This window comes from Schistocerca nitens, chromosome 4 (genome assembly GCF_023898315.1).
Source record: "Schistocerca nitens isolate TAMUIC-IGC-003100 chromosome 4, iqSchNite1.1, whole genome shotgun sequence".
NCBI classification, from domain to species: domain Eukaryota; kingdom Metazoa; phylum Arthropoda; class Insecta; order Orthoptera; family Acrididae; genus Schistocerca; species Schistocerca nitens.
Window position 1 is genome coordinate 199,778,094 of NC_064617.1, and position 25,695 is coordinate 199,803,788.

At 43.2% G+C, this 25,695-nt stretch overlaps 1 protein-coding gene across 2 annotated transcripts in view; it reads right to left on the bottom strand.

Moving 5' to 3' along the window:
- Positions 1 to 25,695, bottom strand: part of LOC126251764 (complexin) — a 701,713-nt gene that overhangs the window by 654,633 nt on the left and 21,385 nt on the right. The window contains exon 1 of one of the 2 annotated variants that reach the window (XM_049952383.1): positions 9,111 to 9,196. The exons of the other annotated variant lie outside the window; for it this stretch is intronic. Coding sequence (XP_049808340.1) covers positions 9,111 to 9,126 — 16 coding nt within the window. The 5' untranslated portion in view covers positions 9,127 to 9,196. Of the gene's footprint in view, positions 1 to 9,110; positions 9,197 to 25,695 lie in introns of those variants that run through there. 2 annotated transcript variants of the gene reach the window in all.

Below are 25,695 nucleotides of genomic sequence, written 5' to 3' on the forward strand. Positions count from 1 at the left end.
TGACGAATGTTAATCAAAATCGAAATAAGAGTAACATCGCATGGGCCGCAATGAAGCGTAACATGATTGCTAATACCCTTTCTAGGCACTAACAGTTTATCACGATGTGTAAGTAACGTTCATAGATTTTTCAAAAAAATGGTTCAAATGGCTCTGAGCACTATGGGACTTAACATCTGTGGTCATCAGTCTCCTAGAACTTAGAACTACTTAAACCTAACTAACCTAAAGACATCACACACATCCATGCCCGAGGCAGGATTCGAACCTGCGACCGTAGCGGTCACGCGGTTCCAAACTGAAGCGCTTAGAACCGCACGGCCACACCGGCCGGCATAGATTTTTCACTGTGTTTTAGTGTACTGGAAAATATTGTCACTAGAAGATTACAAGGAAATGCGGATCAACTTACACATTAGGTTCGTTTCAGCAGTTACCAGAAAGCGCCAGACAACAGGCTGTACTGCGCATGCGCAGCTACGATGACGTAGGCAGCCCGTGCTTGGTGCTTGCTCTGCTCATACGCTTTTCGTCGTATTTCTGGTGGGGCATCACGTGACCATGTGTAGCCGTGCCGCTCGTGTGGCATGTTGTTGAAAGGACATACTGAGTTGTACTTAGAGCAATTGTTTTATCATATCCCACACAGATAAAGGATGCAAATAAGGAAGCAGTTCTTGGCAAAATATCATTTCAAAATTAGACTCCACAGCTCGAAGTACCATAAAATTTTGCTAAGGGGTGACTGACAGATTTTTTTTTTAAATTCGTACTGTGCAATATTGTTATGTAGCATTTCCAACAGGTTTACATCTACACAGCACTGCAAAAAGCTACTAGGATGGAATACAAATTACTTGCAAGAAAAAAAGAGACAGTTTCTTGTGTAGCTTACACCGGAATAAGGGACAATAAATTTCAATACTATTTCAAAATGTGAAAAAATTAACATGGTTGTCTGTGAGGCAAAGAAACTGTACAACTGACAGTTTGTATTCTACTCTAGGAATAAATATGAAGCCATGTGGGAAGTTAGAACGATAAAACATGGTATGCTGCCAGTCTAAAATTTAGCATAGAATGGCATTCTATAAATTTAAGACGTAAACACAAATTAAGAAATAACTTCAGGCCCAGAGGAAGTACTAGACAAGTGCCTTGTGATCGAAAAACACTTTCACGGAAGGCAGATCTATAAAATTCTGCTACAGCTGTCATTATATTTGAAACAAAATATTTAGTTCAAAACTACTGACCAAATTTGCCTACTTAGCTTCAAGTCAATGTTTACGTATGTTCGTACATATATAGCATTGAGAGATCTTACAGTGTCATAAAAGGAACAAGACATCGGAGACCAGCAGCATCGGAATTTCATAAACCATTCTAAAATGCTTCATTCCGCTCTAATTGCACATTTCTATGTCCAGATGGACACTGAAGTACCTGATATTCAGCTTTTCATGTGGTTCTCGTGATACCAATTTTCTTGGAGGTCCACTACTGTATTCTCATGTTTGGTTCTTTATTATGGTATAACGTCATTCATCCCAGAAAATGAAAATTTGCACTTTAAATAGAACGAGGTTGAAAGTAGCCAATAGCGCGGAATGAAACACTTCGTTTCATATAAACTAACTGCCTCAGCGGAAAAAAAAATTAAGTGAAGCAAATTTCTCTATAAAACAGACAGAAATAGCTTCATTAAGACATTAATGGTTGATTGCTAATAACGTGGAAATAATATAAAATCAGAAAATTGAAACTACTAACTTATTTTGGTCTTTCATGGTTATGAGAATGTATATTAATTCACTTGATGGCTCCCAGCCACAGAAATCTGTTTTGTTTTCATTTGACCTGGGAGTTGTAAAGGAAGACACGAAACATATACACGGCTACGGGTCACGTGGGGAAGGACCCCCCACTATAACTCAGCTTGCTCTGCGCATGCGCGAATCTGGCAGCTCGGGCGCGCCAGGAACATTTTTCCGGGTAGCTTCTGGCTACTTGCTGCTACTGCTCATACAGCAAACAGCCACGCTCCAAGTAGCCAGAAGCGGGAGGAAGGCGCTGCTCATACGCGAATTCAGCTCTGCGCATGCGCACGAGCCCGCTGGCAACTGCTCATACCAAGCTATTATTTCCAAGTCAAATTTTGAATGGCAATGTTCTTTAAATACCAGTAAATACACGATAATCCCCATTACAAAGATTGCACGATGTGTGGTTAATGTTTGGAGAGTGTCGTATCGCTTAAGTAGTTTGGGGTATGAAACAGTGTGAAATAGGACAAATATGGTAATCTCGTAGTAGGAGTGGCGAATGAAAGGAGATTTGTTAGCTCGAAGGGAAACATTAACATGTTTCTCTAGCAGTGAGAGAGTGCCTCAATATTTAAACATCTCTCTCGCACAGGTCATGAAGGCCCAAAGGTACCAACCGGCCGCCGTGTCATCCACAGCCCACAGGCGTCACTGGATGCGGATATGGAGGGGCATGCGGTCAGCACACCGCTCTCCCGGCCGTATGTCAGTTTCCGAGGCCGGAGCCGCTACTTCTCAATCAAGTAGCTACTCATATGAAACTTCCTGGCAGATTAAAACTGTGTGCCCGACCGAGACTCGAACTCGGGACCTTTGCCTTTCGCGGGCAAGTGCTCTATCAGCGCACACTCCGCTGCAGAGTGAAAATCTCATTCAAGTAGCTACTCAGTTTACCTCGCAAGGGCTGAGTGCACCCCGCTTGCCAACAGCGCTCGGCAGACCGGATGGTCACCCATCCAAGTGCTAGCCCAGTCCGACAGCGCTTCACTTCGGTGATCTTACGAGAGCCGGTCTTACCATTGGGGCAAGGCCGATTTTAACATCTGCGTGACCGTAATAACGGACAATGCGACAGCGACCTACACATATTCTGCGACGACAAGAAGGGAAGGACAGTCAGTAGACCACAAGCCAGGAATGGACTATGATGAGGAATTCATCCGTGTCACTTTCAGAGGAACAATTTCGGCATTCTCAGTAAAAGGTTTCGGAAGATAACGAAAAATCCTAAAACTGAATGTATTTGTTCTAGCATAGGTCTAAAACAACTTCAAGATTTTCTGGCATTTTTGTAGATATACAGGTTGTTTATGAGAAAGTATTTCACATTTTTAGGGGTGACAGTATTGACCAAAGCAAGCAAAAATTGTCCATTAAATATCGGTTCTAAAGTGCAAACCTTAAGAGCTGTGAGGACTCGTTCATCTTCGCTACTGTGAAACACGCCTCTTTTGCGGCAAGCTCTTTAATTTCCATGTTTTGAGAGGTGGTAGTATATACCAAAACAAGAAAAAATGTTCATTAAACACGATATGTAAAGAGAATATATTAGGAGCTATGAGCACGTTGTATGTGGAACAGATGTGTTTTACTGTAGTGGAGACGAACAAGCTCTTAAGGTACGCATTTTAGAGCTCATGTTTACTGACATTTTTTCTCTTGTTGTGTTCCATGTTACCACCATCAAAAAATAAGAAATTATGTTTTTTAACACCCTGTATAACTTAATAACAGGAAAAAAATACAATTTCGGGAAAGAAGTCCACAGCATTCAAAGGGTTGGCGATAGCTCTGGGGAAAGGAGGACTCGTGAAAATAATCGGAAATATTAATGACACATTCATATCTTTTTGACGGTGATGGTGAGAGTCTCAATAACATTAAGTTTCGCCGGCCGGAGTGGCCGAGCGGTTAAAGGCGCTACAGTCTGAAACCGCACGACCGCTACGGTCGCAGGTTCGAATCCTGCCTCGGGCATGGGTGTGTGTGATGTCCTTAGGTTAGTTAGGTTTAAGTAGTTCTAAGTTCTAGGGGACTTATGACCACAGCAGTTGAGTCCCATAGTGCTCAGAGCCATTTGAACCATTAAGTTTCATGTTTGTACGTAGATAACGTCATAACTGTCTATAGCCTTATAAAGGGAACAGAATGTGCCAAGATCACTTTTCCTATGCCTTTATGTTAGGAGAAACTGGGCTAGGTGGTTAACTGAGCAACGTCGGGTAATACGCCGGCCTTAAGACGGCACACAGCGTCGTTTCGATCACTTTCTCTTGCACATCAACCTTATTAGGTCCATGTAATTCTGCTTATGACATAGAAGAGTTTGAAACAGTTGCCCGTGTCAGTCACCTTTTTATTAACAATATCATATAGCGATTGTTGGAAGAAATCTTTTCTTTCCTTCCAAGATAATGCTCTTTCACCGTTCTTCTTCTAATAACATAAAAATAAAATCACTGAGTAGGTTATTCATTAACGTAGGCCACACCTGACAAAAAAGTGAAAAAACTCAGAAGGGGAAAAGTAAACCAAATGAAACTTCACGGGTCGAGAAGGCATGTGGTGTTATTTCATTGATTACAGTATCAAGTCAAATTTACAAACAACGTGGCAGTATGAGCCCATTTATCAGTGTTACGTTGCTTCCACTCTGGCCTGGGTGTGTGCACTGATTCTGTTGGGAAGATTGTCACAAAGTCGCAGTGTCCTATCCCTCTACAACTTCTAACTAGTCCTTCATATCCTGGATGCTGCCTCTGGAATGGACCTGACGTCCAAGCTGGACACTCACATGTCCCATCGGGGATAGATTAAGGGAATCCTGCTGGCCAGAGGACCACCTTAATATCATACAGAAATCCATAGTGACGCGTACCGTGTGTGGACGAGCATTGTCCTGTTGAAAAGTAGCACCACGGTACTGTCACATGAGAGGTAGCACGTGACGTCACAGAATGTCCGTGATGCGCCGTTGAGCAATCATAGTTCCTCAATCACTACTAGCCGTGATCTGAAGTCATATCCGATGGCTCCCCACCCCATTATGCCAGGAATAACACCATATTCCTCTCCAGAACATTGGAATAATAGAATCCCTCCCCAGATCGTCACCCTATTCGCCGACGATGTTCATCCGGGGTAGTGCAGAACTGTGATTCGTCGCAGCGTACATTGCGATCCCATTCACCATAAGACTCCATGCTTAGCGGTCACGGCGCCACTCTACAGGGTGAAAAGTATTTAAACCTACAAACTCTGGGAGGTTGTAGGGGACATCAAAACAAATATTTTTCCCTAATGTCATTTTTTCCTATGAGGAGTATTTAAACCGGTAGAGGCCGTATTACGTTCTTCAGTTGCTACACGGCGTATTACGCTCTTCACTTGTATAGGCAACTGCTGTCCATTGTCTGCTGTGCATTGTCTCTGTTTACTAATGGAGCGATACACCTGGAAGGAGTACACTGATATGGTTGGTGCGTACTACGTAGCGCACCACAACGGACAAGCTGCACAGCGGGTTTATCAACAAAATATCCTAATCGCCGTATAAAGCATCATACGACCTATGTTGCTGTGTACCAACGTATGCGTGAGACCGGGTCATTTAGGAGATTACCTGGACAGAGACGCCGTCGCACGGTAAGAATGCTGCAATTTGAGGAAGCTGTCTTGCAGCATGTGGAGCGGGATCCTTCAACAGCACTCATGCAATTGCACGTAACATGGGGACGAATGAGACGAATGTAAGAACAGTCCTCCGAGAGCAGTTGTTATGTCCATTTCACTAACAGGGTGTCCACAACCCGGAACCAGTTGATTATCCACCCACAGCACAGTTTTCGCAGTGGTACCTGGAACAATGTGAAATGCATCCTACATTTCCTTCGTCTGTGTTGTTTACCGATGAAGCAATGTTCGGGCGTGATTGAGTCTTCAACATGCACAATTCGAATGTTTGGAGTGAGGATAACCGATATGCTACGGTTACTAGCGCTCATCAAGTGCGGTTCTTCGTTAATGTGTGGGTCAGTGTTGTTTGGGATTGTTTAATTGGGCCGTATCTGCTACCTAGGCCATTAAATGGCAACCTTGTTGACGCAACTCCTGTTGCATCAGAAGAGGATCTGGTTGCAGGGATAGTAGCAGCAGCAGGAACAATTCAAGATACTCCAGGGGTTTTTGTCCGTGTCAGACAGAACATGATCCGACGGTGTAACCTTTGTTTACGTGTCAATGGAGGAATTTTTGAAAATATTCTGTCACTCAAATTGGGTTGTGTTAATGTTTTGTCTCTTGGTCATAAAAAAATGGAAAAGTGTTTGTTGGTTTAATTAATTTGCTGCCAGAGAAATCTTCCTCTACCGGTTTAAATACTCCTCATAGGAAAAATGACATTATGGAAAAATATTTGTTTTGATGTCCCCTACAACCCCCCAGAGTCTGTCGGTTTAAAATACTTTTCACCCTGTATATGCAATCATTTGTGTTGCGCTGTTAACGGCTGTCTACGCATGGGACGGTAAATTTCTAGTCAGAGTGCTGTTAGTCTTCGACCAATGGTGCAGTATGACACAGGAAGTTTCAGATAGTCCATTACTTGTTTTGGGAAGGCCGGTGCAGATGTGAAAGGGTTACAGTGGGCTTGGTGCAAAGTACAGCGATGCTCCCTTGTGCTGTCAGACGTTGCTGACCCGAATCTTGACGACGAGCACGTGTGCCCTCACGGTCCAGTGCAGTCCAACATCGGTTCACTGTCACTTTTGAATGCGCCACGTTCCGAACAGCTGACCAAATGGAGATCCACAATCAGAATACTTTCAAAACGCTGTTTCTCAGGATTACCGGGCATCTCCGTGTCCTTGAACGATCACTGACAGGTGACGTTACTCACGCTGCCTCACCAGGCCAGGTAGTAATACCAAATGCGAACAACACAATTGCATTCTGATGGGTGTTCTACCTGTTACAGAGACTTGCGGCTGTAATCATTTACATATCCACCGATGATGTGTACGGGTATAAAGCTACACTGGCATCCGAGCATGTCTTCCGAGTGGGTCATCATTTTTGTCAGGTAGTGTATTTTGAAACTCAGAGTTTAATAACTGGGTGCGCTTGAAAGTGTGAGCGCTCCCCTCTTTACATCAGCTCAGCTTAACTTTGACCACAAGAAGACAAGTACACCTGTGTGTGCATGTTTCATTCATTTTAAGATAAACAACACAGATAAAATTGCTCACAGAGCGACCAATCGATTGTAAGGATATAAGAAGAGAGAAACAAGGATGAAAATGCTGTATACGAGGTGCGACAATAAGTGATTTTCTTTGCAAGATGTGGCAATTCTGGAGGCTTGCGTAGATACAATATCTTTGACCTTGGTCTATAAGCTGATTCTAGTCCAAGTGGCACATCGATGCAACTGCTCAGTCGTGAGTTGTGCTGTAATAACACGTGTTTGTGTCTCTCGTCACGGAAATAGAACCGCATAATAATGCGCAATGGTATGCCATTCCTTTTTTAGTTAAATTGGGTGAAAGCGGGACGACAACTTACGGTAAGCTTGGCTCTGAGCACTATGGGACTGAACTGCTGAGGTCATTAGTCCCCTAGAACTTAGAACTAGTTAAACCTAACTAACCTAAGGACATCACAAACATCCATGCCCGAGGCAGGATTCGAACCTGCGACCGTAGCGGTCTTGCGGTTCCAGACTGCAGCGCCTTTAACCGCACGGCCACTTCGGCCGGCACGGTAAGCTTCAGAAGGCTTTTGGAGAGGAGGTTATGTCAAGAGCTCAAGTTTATGGTTGGCATAAAATGTTTAGTGAATGCAGAACGAATGTTGAAGATGAAGGCCGCAGCGTGCTGCTTTGATTCCAAGGGAATTGTTCGTAATGAATGGATGCCTCCTGGACAAACAGTTAACCAGCATTACTACAAAGAAATTTTAGAAAGACTTCGTAAAAGAGTTCTTCGTGCCCGTGCCAACACTGCTGATAATTGGATTCTGCATCACGATGATGCGCCATCCCATTCTGCTCTGTCAGCACAGCAATTTTTAACCTCAAAATAAATTTCAGTACTACCACAGCCACCTTATTCACCAGATATCACTCCGTGCGATTTTTTTCTATTTCCAAGAGTCAAAACGGCGGTCAAGGGACACGTTTTTCAAACAACACGTTGTTGTTGTGGTCTTCAGTCCTGAGACTGGTTTGATGCAGCTCTCCACGCTGCTCTATCCTGTGCAAGCTTCTTCATCTCCCAGTACCTAGTGCAACCTACAGCCTTTTGAATTTGTTTAGTGTATTCATCTCTTGGTCTCCTTCTACGATTTTTACCCTCCACACTGCCCTCCAATACTAAACTGGTGATCCTTGATGCCACAGAATATGCTCTACCAACCGATCTCTTCTCCTAGTCAAGTTGTGCCACAAATTTCTCTTCTCTCCAATACTATTCAATACCTCCCCATTAATTATATGATCTACCCATCCAATCTTCAGCATTCTTGTGTAGCACCACATTTCAAAAGCTTCTATTCTCTTCTTGTGCAAACTATTTATCGTCCACGTTTCACTTTCATACATGGCTACACTCCATACAAATACACAACAGAAATACACAACACAAGATGTCCAAAAAGCTGTGACGAGGGTCTTGGAGGATATTACAGAATGTGAATTCCAGAAATGTTACCATCAATGGCAGAAGGGCTGGAAAAAGTGTGTGCAATCAGAAGGGAACTACTTCGAAAGAGACAACACTAACTTGACTAAAATGGTAAGCGACATTTTTTTTCACATCAGTCTCATCACTTTACTGTCGCATCTCGTAAAACCACACAGCTAAACAGAATTACGTATATCGCAGCAGGAGGAGGATACACTACGACTTTCACGATGTGTTTCGATGGGTTATCATCTCATCCTCAGCACCCAGATATTAACGATTGTATTCAAGTGTGAAGCAGTTGACCACGTCAGTCTCCTTTTCACTGACATCCAAGATGCGTTTCGTGGGTTTAGACCCTCTTTTCCACATATAAACGACTGTGTGCACCTGAGGATGAGGTAAAAACCGTCGAAACGCACAGTGAACTAAAATAAAAATGTGATTGACGTAGGTAACTGTTTCACTTTGTCTCGTTAGCCGCAGCCTTATCAGTCAGAGCAGTTGTGCCCACGACACTAGAGTGATCGTGCAGAGATCAGATTAGTACAGATTAGGTAGTTGTTAGGCAGGAAGGTGGATGCATGCAGTGGCGCGTGCTTACCGGCTAGCGCAGCCATGGTGCCTGTCCCCCTCGGCGGCCTAGGAGCACTGTGCTGTTAGCGGAGGCGCCTGGCGGGCTGCCGAAGCCCTACGGCGCACCAAGGAAGCCGCCGCGCCGGCCCGAGCGCGTCAAGGCCGGCTCGCCGTGCGCGAATTACCAGTGTGTCCCCCAGCTACCAGCAGTCTTCGGCGCTACACTATTACATACAGTGGCACTAGGAACGAGGCAGGCGCTTACACGAGTTCCTCAGCCTACTGAAGCACGCAGACGTGTCGTAAGAAATTGAGGGCAGTAGGTAATACCACAGACTAAAACATACTGTCACGACACTCCTGCTGATTTTTGTTGTACATAGTGACTGCAGCGCGCCAAGCTGCCAGTAAGCTACACTGTTGAATGCGATTACTGATGAACGCTAATATAATCGTTTATAATAATACGTATGTGACTTGGTTTACACAAAAGGGGGCATTGTAGTGCAATATACTCTACTCGCCATTGAAATTGCTATACCACGAAGATGACGTGTTACAGATGCGAAATTACACCGACAGGAAGATGATGATGTGATATGCAAATGATTAGCTTTTCAGAGCATTCATACAAGGTTGGCGCCGGTGGCGACACCTACAACGTGCTGACATGAGGAAAGTTTGAAACCGATTTCTCATACACAAACAGCAGTTGACAGACGTTGCCTGGTGAAACGTTGTTGTGATGCCTCGTGTAACGAGGAGAAATGCGTACCATCACGTTTCCGACTTTGATAAAGGTCGGATTGTAGCCTATCGCGATTGCGGATTGTCGTATGGCGACATTGCTGCTCGCGTTGGTCGAAATCCAATGACTGTTAGCAAATATGGAATCGGTGGGTTCAGGAGGGTAATACGGAACGCTGTGCTGGATCCCAACGGCCTCGTATCACTAGCAGTCGAGATGACAGACATCTTATCCGCATGGCTGTAACGGATCATGCAGCCACGTCTCGATCCCTGCGTCAACAGATGGGGACGATTGCAAGACAACAACCATCTGCACGAACAGTTCGACGACGTTTGCAGCAGCATGGACTATCAGCTCGGAGACCATGGCTGCGGTTACCCTTGACGCTGGATCACAGACAGGAGCGCCTGCCATGGTGTACTCAACGAAAAAATGGCTCTGAGCACTATGGGACTTAACATCCATGGTCATCAGTCCCATAGAACTTCGAACTACTTAAACCTAACTAACCTAAGGACAGCACACAACACCCAGTCATCACGAGGCAGAGAAAATCTCTGACCCCGCCGGGAATCGAACCCGGGAACCCGGGCGTGGGAAGCGAGAACGCTACCGCACGACCACGAGCTGCGGACTGTACTCAACGACGAACCTGGGTGCGCTAATGGTAAAACTTCATTTTTTCGGATGAATCCAGGTTCTGTTTACCGCATCATGATGGCCGCATCCGTGTTTGGTGACATCGCGGTGAACGCACATTGGAAGCGTGTACTCGTCATCGCTATACTGGCGTATCACCCAGCATGATGGTATGGGGTGCCATTGCTTACACGTCTCGCTCACCTCTTGTTCGCATTGGCGGCATTTTGAACAGTGGACGTGACATTTCAGATGTGTTACGACCCGTGGCTCTACCCTTTATTCTATCCCTGCGAAACCCTATATTTCAGCAGGATAATGCACGCCCGCATGTGGCAGGTCCTGTACGGGCCTTTCTGGATACAGAAAATGTTCGACTGCTGCCCTGGCCAGCACATTCTCTAGATCTATCACCAATTGAAAACGTCTGGTCAATGGTGGCCGAGCAACTGGTTCGTCACAATACGCCAGTCCATACTCTTGATGAACTCCGATATGGTGTTGAAGCTGCAAGGGCAGCTGTACCTGTACACGCCATCTAAGCTCTGTTTGACTCAATGCCCAGGCGTATCAAGGTCGTTATTACGGCCAGAGGTGGTTGTTCTGGGTACTGATTTCTCAGAATCTATGCATCCAAATTGCGTGTAAATATAATCAAATGGTTCAAATGGCTCTGAGCACTATGGGACTCAACTGCTGAGGTCATTAGTCCCCTAGAACTTAGAACTAGTTAAACCTAACTAACCTAAGGACATCACAAACATCCATGCCCGAGGCAGGATTCGAACCTGCGACCGTAGCGGTCTTGCGGTTCCAGACTGCAGCGCCTTTAACCGCACGGCCACTTCGGCCGGCAAATATAATCACATATCAGTTCTAGTATAATATGAATACCCGTTTATCATCTGCATTTCTTCCTGGTGTAGCAGTTTCAATGGCCAGTAGTGTATTACAGGAATAAAAACAAGAAGGCACTACATTTGTCACTCTTTAGGTTTCCTAAGTATTCTAAGAGGCGGGAATGAGTTTGCACTCTGCAGCGAAGTGAGCGCTGATTTGAAACTCCCTGGCAGGTGAAAACTATGTGCAGGACCGGGACTCGAACTTCGGTCCTTTTGGCTTTCACCGGCAAGTGCTGTACCGACCGACCTATCCAAGTACGACTCACGACCCGCCCTCATGGCTTTACTTATGACAGAGCCTCTTCTTCTACTTCCCGTGAGTGCTTGTCCCGCAAGGAACGGTGGAGAACTGTGAAATTCTGTGAAATTTGGAAAGTAGGAGATGAGGTTCTGGTGGAAGTAGGCCAGATAGTAAGCCGTACTTAAATAGCTCAATCTGTACAGCTCTTGCCCTTCAAAGGCAAATGTCTCAGCTTCGATTCCCGGTCCGGCACACAGTTTTGATCTAGCAGGAAGTTTCTTACCGCAAGAGATATGAAACATAGCATTGCGTGACTTTAGTTACAATTCTCTTGCAACCTATAGACATTTAGTCGACCGTAACGTCTATTTTGATGAGACTGAAATGGTTGATAAGTAGTTGAAGAGACAAACTTTTGCAGAAATACTTCATATAATTACAAAATAATGTCCAGTTTATTCGTTACACTTCCAAATAAAACATTTTATAAAAGCAGTCACAACTTTTGCAGGAGAGAAGACAGCTACGCTGACGTGATGATGAAACGCCAATAGCAATAATACTAAAATTCCACAACTGTTATTACTTCAGAGCCAGAGACATAATAAACAGAAACATTAGAATCTTCAACGCAAGACATCTCTTCAAGATGAAGCAATGAAATTGAATATAAGTGTTCACGTGATGGAAAAAGGGGCGAAGTTTAAGAATTTGAGAAACATGTTCCGTGCAAAATTGTTACACTACTAGGAAATTGCCAATCATATTAAGAACAGAGAAGCACAGAAATAGCGTAGAAACCGAGTGGAGAAAGACAGGCATAGAAAAAAACAAATCTATCTTCGTTCTTAAAGAAAGACTTTGATTTACTGTTAAAGATACATCAACGTGTCATTCATTTTTCTAGATATATCACTAACGCTTCATACACCGTAATATAATAACTACTTCCTAAATTACGTAGGTAAAGAAATAAAAACAAATATTATTGACAACACACACGGAGTTAAAGAACGGTTGCCTTTATCTCCGCTAGGGCGCTACTGTCGTTCCAACAGTCGGTAACAATTTTCACAACAGTGAGAGTCGTGATTGTATTTCTTAGACTGTGGTAATAATGAATGTTTATAATTAATGTACAGTCACTCACAGATGTCCATTGTGGGCTGTTATAATCGCATGCCATCGGAAGTTGGCAGATATTCTAATGCATTATTGTGGAGCCGATTTACACTGGGAAAAAAATTGTTCGAGTTTTGGTCACCAGGTGCAAATATGGCGCTGAGAATGCAAGAAACATTTATAGAAGTGTTTCAAATTGTTTTTGAATCAGGAACGGGCCGTGGGCAGGAAACGTCAAACAAGTGAGAAAGGCGTAATGTTGGTTACATTATTAACCGCCGCTTCCACAGTTTATTCAGTATGACGACCGGAAACGCTGACGAGATGCTGCATCCGTAAAACGACGTGTTGAACAGCTGCTCGCAGCTGTTCTGGTGGAATCCGAGCAACATGTTCCTTCACATCAGATAGACATCGAACGTGTACCTACTAAACAAGTTCTTTTATATATCCCCAGAGCCAAAACTGACATGGATTCGTATCATTTGATCTTGCAGGCCATGCATCTGGCAAACTTCTGGAGATAACATGTTCCTGGAAGTCTGCGTTAAACAGACCTTTCACTGGGCGAGCGACGTCTCGATAATGTGCAGGCGTTACGATACACCTGACAGGCCATCTGGGTGTATTTTCTTCCATGAAGAACGGACTGAAAATAGAGGTGTTTGTAAATCGACACGACACAGTCACAATGGCGAGTGCAGTGGGTCTTCGTGCACAACAAGCGGTTGAACAGTGCCCCAATTTGGCAGTTCTGCTTATTCACTGCACCGTGTAGTGTAAAATGTGCCTTGTCACTCGATAGAATATTGCCCGACCACATGTCATCAACTTCGATCTGTGCCGCAAATCGAAGAGCAACTTCAGAACGTTGATGCGTATCGTGAGGTTTCAGTTGCTGCACCACCTGGACCTTGTACAGGTACTAGTGCAAAATAGGCCGCAAGACTTTCCCGTACTGTTGACCATGGGATAGGAAATTCTTGTGACACTGCATGAGCCCTAGCTCCCCCCCAAGGCATGTGCAACATGGTCAGTTACAGCAACAGCAACCTCTCCAATAGCTTGCACCGGAATAGAATACCTTCCTCTTCAAGGTACCGCATCAAGGGAACCATATTTTCTAACTTCATTATCATCTTCTTTAAATCTTTCAGTCAGAGATACAATACAGCACTATACCCGCTGCCATTCACATAACACAGTTTCACTGGCAGAGCGTGGTCTCTCTTTTTCGATAGTCATACAGTTCACGCACGTTATGGCTCGTCAAATTACAGCGTGGATGTCATACCGTCATAAAGCAGTCTACAGCGCCATATTTGCACCTGGTGGTCAAAGTTGGAACTAATTATTTTCGAGCGTAAATCTGCTCCGCATTAACGCATTGGCATATATACAAAGTTACGCTGCTGAACGATAATTACCACCCACATCGGACCTCCGCGAGTAGCTGCTCTTTAATTATAACCACCCAGAAATTGAAGTTCGATCTGACCGCGTATAGGTTTAACTGAACAAATTCCTGCCTCAGTGAATTACGCTACTGGTCATTAAAGTTGCAACGCCGTGACGGTTACATGCAATAAAATTGATGCTGGCTGTAAGTATGCAGATGATCAGAATTTCAAGGCAATCACACAAAGTAAGTAGAAGTTACTCCGTATACAATCTGTGCATAAGGAAAGATTACGGTGCAGGTTTCTCATTCACAAATGGCATGCGAATGTTGTTAATTTGTGGGGAGTCCGTGGAGTGCGCGATTACTGGTCGCATTGGACGGAATACACGACTACAACGTGAATGTGCAATCGATGGTTTCAGGAGGGGCACACTCAAAGCTGACCCTGGAGAAGAGCGCCCGAGAAGACAGTCATGCAGATTCAAAAATTATCAAATGTGTGCGAAATCTTATGGGACTCAACTGCTAAGGTCATCAGTCCCTAAGCTTACACACTACTCAATCTAAATTATCCTAAGGACAAACACACACACCCATGCCCGAGGGAGGACTCGAACCTCCGCCGGGACCAGCCGCACAGTCCATGACTGCAGCGCCTTAGACCGCTTGGGATGTTTATCTGTCACATACTTGAATACATTGCTAGCTTCATTTATAAAACCGCAACCATCACCACTGGCATACAAACACATCTGCCGTTACCAACACATACGATTTATTGTTAACTCATTGTAACGTATCTTTGCTTCCTGGCGGTTAATCCCGCGCAGCATGCAGGCTCGTACAGTCATGCCGCATATAGTAAGAGCCAGGATATGGGCCTGTTTACAGTAAAACAAGTATAGACACAGAAAGGGAGATAACGTATGCAGCTGAAGCACCGTGGTGATCAATGCGTCTGTTTCCTTTGACACAGCAGCGGAGAGACGCGCGTCGGCCGTTTTGCACACAACGACAACACAGGCAGCAGGAGCAGCACTGAATCGTCTTTTCAGGTGAGTCCTGGTTCCGCATACAGCATCATGATGGATGTATTCGTGTATGGAGGTTCAAAGAAGAACGAAATCTGCCAGTTTACATCCTTCATAGTCAAACATTCCCTGCATTTTTCGGTATATTATGGGTTGCCAACCGGTACACAACAAGATCACCTCTAGTTCGCAGAGCCGGTAACTTGTACGACAGGCGTTACACTTATGGCGTTTTAAAACCAATAACTGTGCTTTCTCTTGGAGATTTCCTTGACGTTACCTCTAAGCAAGATAACGCATAATCGCTCGTGACCTGTGCTGTTCTGAACTACATGTATACAGAGAGCATTTGACTGTTAGCCTAGCCAGAATATTCTCTCATCCACTGAAAATGCCTAGTCATGGGGCGCTGAAAGATAGGCACGCCACCATTGTCCAGCTATTAAGTTTGCAGAACTCTTTCACAGAGTTGAAGCAGTGTACAATGACTATTTCGTATGTTTTCTTTAAAAACTGCTGCACAGCTTCAATATATTTAGAGAATAGCAACACGAAACCACCTAAACCTGCTGTAATATGTATTTCACTTTAGATGACAGCCTCGTCTCGTGAGAATCAGCAGTTGTATTGATACTTGAGATTATTTATTGTACAGTTTAAGCTGCACATTTTTAGTTACATTCCATGTTTCCATCACTCAGTATCATCTTAAGACCCAAAATAATGTCAACCTAAATATGTAAAATATTTATCGTCTAATAATTACTTTTGGCAGTTTTAGTATAGGACCCTCTCTCTTTAAGTCCGTAGCAGCCCTCCCCCCTCTCTTGCCTTCTTTGGCTCTGAGCACTATGGGACTTAACTTCTGAGGTCATCAGTCCCCTAGAACTTAGAACTACTTAAACCTAACTAACCTAAGGACATCACACAACACCCAGCCATCACGAGGCAGAGAAAATCCCTGACCCCGCCGGGAATCGAACCCGGGAACCCGGGCGTGGGAAGCGAGAACGCTACCGCACGACCACGAGATGCGGTCGTGCCTTCTTTCCTTGCTCTTAACACCCCTCGGTCCATTTTATAATTTTACTATAAAAATGTAGAATTTATAGAAGTACCTGCGTCAGCAATCCGTCTTTTCTACTCAGAACCACTCATGAGAGTACTATGTTTTGCAGCTGCGGTCATTGATTTAAATATAAGTTGGAGGTAGGGGATAGGAGAGGGGAGGGTTAAGGAGAAATGGAGTGAGAGTGATTTGGGGAGTGGAAGAAAGCAGGGAAAAGGTGATGGGGATATCACGAGTTAACAAGGGGAGTCTTGCTTAAATTACATAAGCTATATTTATAGACCAGTAGTGAACAACAATGGATGTGTAAAATGTAAACGGCATAAAATAGTAAAATTATAAAATGGACCGAGCGGGATTGAGAGCAGATAACGCAGGCAACGGAAGGGAGGGATAATTGGAGGGCTGCTACGGGCTTAACAAGAGAAGGTTCTGTACAGAAACTGCAAAAAAATCAATTATGTAAAAATCGTTCGGTTAAAATACCAGGGGCGTGGACCAATGGATGTTCACTGCAACAAGCCGTTTATTTATTGTTCCCATGTTCGCTTAATGACACTTTCAATAACCTGTTCGTCATGTATCTAAAACATGCTGTCTTGGTTCTTTCAGGGCGGTGGCCGGCCGAAGTGGCCGTGCGGTTAAAGGCGCTGCAGTCTGGAACCGCAAGACCGCTACGGTCGCAGGTTCGAATCCTGCCTTGGGCATGGATGTTTGTGATGTCCTTAGGTTAGTTAGGTTTAACTAGTTCTAAGTTCTAGGGGACTAATAACCTCAGCAGTTGAGTCCCATAGTGCTCAGAGCCATTTGAACCATTTTTCAGGGCGCCACTACTTAGTGTCAATAATAATGTCTGCACAGGTCGGTGATCTGTACACGCTAAAACAGTATTAACTTGCCTCTCTTGTAACCGTAATGTCGAGATAGTTGATGGCTCTTTAATTTTCGTGCTCGAGTGTGAACCCAATTTTTGGGTGGGAAGCACTAAATCTCTCCGCTATCTCATTAACATTCCTTTGATCTCCTCTAAGTAAGAAAATAGCATCATCCACGTAGCGGGAACAGTGGAGAACTTCGCTGGCCACTGCAGGGTTTTTAGTGAAAAATTGATTTTCTAAATGATTAAGGACAATCTCAGCCATAATGCCAGAAAGGCTACCTATGGAAAATCCAATTTTTATAATATTTAATGGCATTTCATGCTGTTCTAGTTCCACTACATTATTTCACAGTAATTTTATAATCTTGATGTCCTACACATCCGTTGTTCTAGGACTGCACTTTTAGTATTTTAAGAAAAAATTTTTATACAATTTTATTTTTTGTAAGTTCACACACAGTAAGATCTTACGGCTTTATATTTCAAAATTTCACCCTTTTAATATTTTAAGATACTAATTCAGTTTTCGGTACTTTATTTCCACTTCTATAATCTACTATTTTCTTCCTTGTTATTTATTATTACACATCCATTACTCCACGCTTCTGGTATTTTAACAGACGGCTTCTTGCATGACTGTTTTTTTTGCAATTTTTGTATCAGATCCTCTTTTGTTAAAACGCTACATAGAGACGAAATACTGTATCTGCAGTGGGTATCAGCTACCGGGGGAGGGGAAACTGTTGACCGTGTGTCATCTACTGGGAGAGGTGTTAGCCACTGGTGTCTCAGCAACTAGAACTTACGGCCCCTGTAAACGATTAAACGTGCTTGACAAAATCGCTCTGAACTAGCCACGGATCTGCCAAGCAAGTCTGGTCCAGGGAAAGGCTTAAAATGAGAGATTAGCCCATGAAAACCTGCTAAAGGAAATATTACTCTCAGAACCTGATGAATATAAGAACTTTCTGAGAATGAAACTTTTCAAAACTTGATATGGCCCACCTAAACTTGCCTGTCAAGTTTGAATTTATGTAGCCACGGATGTGTCAAACAAGTTCGTACACGTACCGGGAAAGCCTGTCATTTCAACCTTACTTTTGAAGCAGACGCTTTTCGTGTATGCAGAACTTTGGAACTAGTGGAAATAGCTATAAATGCAGATAAAGCATTTCTGACATTGACTCTGCCACTGTGTTTAAAGAAGAATTAACAAGACGCTGGTCTAGGCAATGGTTTAAAATGAGAGAGACTGAAAACCTGTTGACGGAAATGTTACAGTCAGAATTTGATGATTATATCAACTTTCTGCGGATGGAGAGTGAAACGTTTAATAACTTGTTTGGCGTACTTCGCTCTCACACTGAGAAAGAAGTATGAGAAAAACTTATTCTCTTCTGCTTGGTACTCTCGTAATATATGGCTGAAAAGCTGTGATACCACTACATCTTGGTAATCGTCAATGGTATTTTGTTTTTATACTTGATCGTAGTTTCCATAGTTGTGGAAATTCACGATAAGACAATTTTTCCCTAAAGATACGCGGCCAAAAGTGGACACAAACAAAGTCCGCCATCTTGTCAAACTTTCTGTCAATCAAAATTTCTCGTAAACACGTCAAACACGATCTATGCTTGACAACACGTCAAATATTTGACAAGCATAGTTCAGTTTGACAAAATATTTGATCGTTTATGGCGGTTTTAAATAGGAGGGTTGATTATTTCACTTCTACAGTACTTCTGCAAAATTCTATTTTATTTAAGGTCTAGTAACTGATAACCTATTTTTATGATAACTGATAACCTATTTATTAGTTTACAAAAGATCAAACGACTGTCATCTATTAACCTATAATTTATTTAAGTAGTGCCAATAAACGTGCTATGTGTATTTTAAAAAGTAATACAGCAATTTAGATGTGGGAATATGTAAATTGAAGTTCATTATGCTCGTAAAGTGCTCCAGTTCAAACTCTTATATATTTTGAGAAATGATAAAATGTTATTTTGCTCTAACTTTTGTAGAGGTCTGTAATCATCAGAAAGAGAATAGGGAACTGGATTGGACATTGTTTGAGGAGGGACTGTTTATTGAAGGAAGGAATAGAAGGAATGGTGGAGGGAAAAAGGGGAAGAGGAAAAATAATATATTCAACGCTGGACAATGTCAAAGGAGGCAAATATTCAGAAATGAAAGGACTGGCTATGGACAGACAAAAGTGGAAGAGGCTTAATCCATGACAAGACCTGCCGTAAGGCAGAATACCATACTACTACTACTACTCTAATCATATTCCCATACTATGATAAGAATACAAGCTGTGTGTGTGTGTTTGTGTGTGTGTGTGTGTGTGTGTGTGTGTGTGTGTGTGTGTGTGTGTGTGGGTGGGTGGGTGGGTGGGTGGACGTGTGTGTGTCCTATCTGTACTCCATAAACGATAAATAATTTTATCAAAGAGTATACTTTTGAGATATTAACTCTGTGTTGTTGCATCATATATTTTGGAGGAGCTTGGCTTTCTTTCAATTTTTCCACTAGTGCAATTGGTCTTGTTCCATCGTCTTGCATTTTTGACTGGTTCTTAAATTTTAATATTGCACTGTAATTGGCTAGAGACGAGAGTGGAGAGGAGGGGGGACCAGGAGGATAGGAGCCATGGCATGATGATATTATGTATTCAAGGTCATTTTCCCTGACTCTTCCTGTAGGCTAGCCCCACTAAGTCTTGCACTTCTCAAGGTCAAGTGGTCGCATTTCGGATTGGGATGCTACTTACATCGCATACTTCAATACCAGATTTAAGTGCAAGTGTGCCAGATTGTTCATAGCCCTACTACTTCCCTTTGTATGTGCCCTAATCTGTCTCCTATTATTTTCGAGATCGCTACACGACAAACACAACGATCGCATTACAATGGTCGCACAAGCCTCTTAGAACACAGCTTCTCAAAAATTACCTGATAGTTTTTCGACGGAACTTTGTCGTCCTTCTTCCAAGTATTTCCATGTGAGTTGCCAGGGTGATTTTTTTGGACTTTCATGTGGGATAAACCGACCTGTTACGATCCTAGCAGCGCGTCCTTCAGTTATTTCGATGTCTTCAGTCATGCCTACTTGATAAGCACTGCAAACAATGGGAAAATATTTTAGAATTGGTCACACTGGCATCAAGTATGCCATTTCCTTGCCTTGCATTGAATTTGCCAGAATCCTTCCAACGAATCTGGGCCTCCCGTCCATTTCCTCTGACAGTAATCTGACGTAATCGTCCCATTACTATCGTGTCTTGCTATTACTTCTAAATATTCACAGGATGTGATGAGCTCAAAACCTCCAACGCTAATCTTGTAAGCAGGTGCAAACGTATCTCTTCATTCATCCTTAGATTATTGCTCCAAACTCGTGGATATATCCTCAAGTCACTGTGTGTACGTTCATGAGGGAAAAAGAGGTTCTTTTCATTAGCAACTCAGTAGATGACATATCACGATATCACGTTTCCTCCTCCTTGTGCCTTCCAACCACAAGTACAAATGTGACTAAAGCGGTCGCGTCATCGCCAAAACTCGGCATATTGACACTGTAAAATGACGCTTTTTTTAAATAATATTATTAATATTTATGTATGTGTTTGGAGAGAGAGAGAGATTGATTTTTGTTTGAGATTTTTAATTTAAGTCGTAACTAGTACCTGAATTTTGGTTGCTGCCTCCTTGAATTATCAGCTTCGGCACCAGTTGTTGACGTATTGCAATTTGGAGGAAGTTATTCTTCTTTAAGGTTTAAAATACGACTCTGTTAGTTACTTGGCCCTATTGCGGATAGCTTTGAGCCCAAGTTTTCGTAGCTTTTCATACCTAAGGGACCACTGTTGTAAGTAAGTAAGATCAAACAGCAATCTGCTTTTCGTGAGAAAAGGAGATTGCTTGGCACACAAACTTCCTTCAAACTACACGTCCTGCTACATTAAAATTGGTCAGTGGAGTTCAGCACCATACTATTGTACAAGAACATAATACAATTACTGCAATTAAGAAATTATGAGAGGTTGTTACTTATTGAATGAAAAATATAGAGAATGCATTTCTATTTTAGTGAACTTTGTACACTTACAATTCTGTCGATTGATAGACGGCAACGACAATAAAGTTCACCTCATTTTCCAAAAACAAGATATTTCTATTCTTCACTTCCAAAAAATTTGTACACATAAATGTTTGGCAACTCGTACACATACTTCACTCGGTTTTATCACTAGAATATCAATTTTCATTAAATGTAACAATACGTTCTGAGCGACGGCATAGCAACACGTCCTCTTTCCACAAGACACAGATCAACAGTTTTTTTATTTTAATGAATCAATTGTTTTTTTTTTTAGAGTCCATACTCAAAGATTCTCTAATACTATCGGTGCGGGGATTGCGCGCTAAAGAGTTTCTTGCTGTCCAGGTGCGCTTCACTTCACTTCAAGTACTTTTTGAATCACATTTACATTTTCGGTATTTACATACATTACTGAGCTTCTCAGAATAAAATCAGGGACAAATTAGTTAAAGAAAAAAAAAAGCAGTGAGGCACACACAACATTAAACACCAAAAACTTTACAAATATTCTTGAGCAGTAGGGAGTCGACAAAATTTTGTGCATGCTTGCGCAAAATACATACAAGTGCATGCTTGTCAATCTTACGGTAACGTGTGCTGCTGCGTTTAGCTGTCGATTCTGAACGCCAGTGAGTGATTTTTTTCCGTCCAGTGACATTAGGAGGAGCACCCGCGCCGGCGCTTAGGCAGGTGGCGGTCCGGTGGGCCTGCAGCCTCTGCCGCCACCCCCGGCTGCTGAATTTTTCACGGCCACTCTCCATTCTGCGGGCCGCGCTGGCGGGCCGTCGTAATGAACTGCTGACGGCCAGGTCGAGGTAATGGCGGGGGCGGTGCTACGTACACAGTCGCAGTCCCTGCAGGGAGACGCAGCTCACCTCCAGAGGTGGAAGCACTTCTACCGAGGTCCACGGATGCTGTGCTCAGATCATGTTCCTACCTGGCTACCGTATCCTCCATATAATTACCAAGATGTGACGTAAGACGACTGTTGTTGTTGCTAAGTACGACGTCTGTTCTACAGATAGCCGACGTTTTTCAGTCTTAATATTTTCATTCAACTTAAAGAACTCTAGTCGATGTCTCCTTGACAACTCTCCCTTCCTCTATTTACAAATGGTGAGCAATGACCACTACGGTGTGTTGGAACACCCGAACTCGGGGCTGTCTGAGACTTTCGGTTCTCCCCTCTGGACACTGTGAATTCGGTGGGCTGACAAGGGCTACAGCGTCCCGTCGGAGGAGGTAGCATCGACAAGACAGACGGCGTTCATTGAAACTGTTTATTACTCCAACAAGCTTGGATCAGCTATAGGAGGGCGCCCTCGTCATGTAGCGAAACACCGTGTCCATCCATGCAGTCTGTGTTCCGTGGGTGTTGTCACGCGTCGATCTCAGAGTTCTGGTGCCAGCGTTGTCCTGAGGATCCAGTAACTGGTATGTTGAGAATGGGTAGAGTGCAGAGCGACTTAGCCTGCTGAACATTTCGGCAGCATTACTTCAAATACAGGGGTGGCGGTCTCGACCTCCTATGGTGTCAGCGAGGCAGATGGAACCTGCCCGGGCATAGCGAGTGACCGAGGAGTAGACATCTGGGGTGCGAACCCATGACCACCCTTTGGCAAGCGGGGTCTGGCGCTGGTGGACGTCCCAGGGGCTCCATGTCAGTGGCTAGGAGTGCCTCAGTTCGACCCTCGGCCAATCAGGTAATGGCTTGACCTCACTGGCAAGTGATCGTATCAGGATGATGGAGCGGTTGGTACTTCATGGTGGAAGCCGACACCATAATGGATGCCATCTCGATGACTCACCAATTCGATTCGATGACCAATCTCACTGGACGGCCAGTATCTATGCGTGCCAAAGTGGGACTGTTGTGGTGTTTCTGCCAGTAATATCATGTACACCATATACTGAAGTGCCTCTGGTTTTGGTAAGTAGTCGGGCACCGACCGGCAGTTGGACGACAGTGTCCAGTGGATGCCACGTGGTAATATTGCGCCAATGTACTGGGCGAGTATCTTTTCTACGGCACTGAGCACTCTTGCCTAGGCTCGCAATGTGATACTTTTGACCGCTTAGTCACAGACCCCTGGAATGTTTTCCTTGCCCGTGACATTTGATAGTTCATCAAAGCTATACTTCCCACGCCACCTTATGGTGTGTAGCGGAGGGTACTTCATTTACCGCTTCCAATTCTCCCCTTTCCTGTTCCTGTCGTGAATTGTGTGCGTGAAGAACGACATCAGTGGGAGAAAAATGTTTCGTTTAAGAGTTGATTTTAATGCTGGGGGAATGCTAATGGAGTAAGGAAAGACTAAGAAGATAGTGTCTTGAGAGTGGTTACATAAACTGCAAACTGCCAAAACTAAAGGGGCAGACGCATCGTCAGGGTGACGGACCATGAGCTGTTTTGCTAGAACTTGTGTTGACACACTGGTCCAGAAGATTGTTTTCCTATTCGTTTTGACACACATCGTCGTCCAAATTAATGTCTGAAGCTGAGACCTATGCAATAAATGACTGACGAATGTAGAAGCGCGGATTGTGGAAGTACATCACCTCACAAAAATGCATTGTAAATGCTCGAGACATTTTGAATGTATAAAATTTCAATAGAATGGATGGCTACACGTTTGTTGAATAAGTTTTAACTCTATTACCACACGAGGTGTCATAGGATACAACGAGCAAGTGGCAGCTACCGCCTTATCAGTGGGCGAGGTCAGAGTTTGTATTTGAACTGCTGTGTTAAAAAGAAAAATGTAATTGCGGCACTGTATGCAAGCGGATGGGTATATAGCTGACTCGAGTGAAACGCTAATTATATGTGCATTTTATCAGCGACGTGGTCATAACTCGCACGAATCCGTTAATTTAAACTGGATGCTAGTAATGTTACACTGTACAATGTGTACTTAAGTACGAGAGAAGTGTTATTACGTATTTTCAGTGGAGATGGTGACGTATCTTTGTTGCCGACAATGAGCTTGTCGCATTCGATAATGGTAATTTTGAAACCATATTTAGAATTTCTGTAAAGACCCTGTGATGTTACACGGATCTTCTGGGTGGTTGTATCAGGTATTCTCTTCCACACCGAGAGTTCCTTTATTACCTTGCGTATCCCTTTCAATTACACGTTGTCCCGCGGCTTGTGCACTTTAATATTTAACTGAGACGCTATGACAAGGCAACTAGTGGCTCTACAATATGCTAAACGAACTAACTTTAGAATAAAAGGGTTAGAACTGGGCTTTGTCATCTAGGAAAAATGAAAAAAAGATTCGGCTGATTTTCGTATCAAAGTCCACGATGTGAAGTTACACATCCATTAACGTATTATGACGATAGTCTTATCGTGAAGGTAAGTAAAACATTTGTTACCAAAGAAACAAATGTATTTTATTTACTGTAAGAGAACAAAACACGAAGGAACGTAGGCTGCCACATTATCATAATATATTCATTCTTACGTGCTATTACTTCAACTAAATATCTGTGCTTGCAAAACATGCCATAAACAGTTCACATACTAACGAATATACAGGGTTTAAATGATAACTATTTACAATGTACATCATGATGGAAGTGGAGTCCAGACGAACAAATTAGTGCAGAACATTTGTGGTCTATCTAGCCGGGAAACAACCTCAAATTGACCTACAAGAGCCGCCTAGGCTAGAGCGCATGCACGCCTCGTGAGATTTTGGTTAAACTCGTACTTGAATATTAAAAACCCCTTGTTCTTGCACCTACAACAGCCTAAGACTGACGTTTCTGTAAATTTATTTAAATCATCTCAAAATACAGTGCATTTTAATATCATAAAATTAAAAATTAAATACATTTGTTTATCCGATTTTTTTACTGCGAAACGACTGGCTTGTAAAGATTATGTTTCAGTCAAATTGTAAACGTAATTAATTTTTGCATAACTTTTCAAAGGTATTTTTTTCTTTCTTTTTCCTCACGGGAAAATTTAGATTAATAATGTTAATGAAATAGTCACCTAAGCAGGTTGCCTAAGAGAACGAGGTGATTTAAAAAGTCTCGCGCGTCGCGCTTGCGCTGTAGGTGGGTAGGTGGCTTTTGTTGGTCAATTTGAGTTTCTTTCCCGACCAGACAGAATGCAAGGGTCCTCTATCAAATTGTTCGTCTCAACTTCCCCTACATCACTGTGGTACATTGTAAACAGTTATCGCTTCCATCGTTTACATATTGTGTCTACTTATTCATCCATATGTACTACCACACTTCCATCGAACACATTATTCAGCCAGTATATGCAGCCCCTGGAGCATGTTCGTTGTATATCGAGATACAGCCAAGAGTGAAGTCCTGTACCACAGGTTTTATCTGGCTGACGTTCTTACTGCAGTCAGCTGTTCGATTTCGAACTGCGTCAACGGACGATCGCCAAATCCTCTATCACTGACGAGACTACTTCCAGTTATTGCAAAACAATA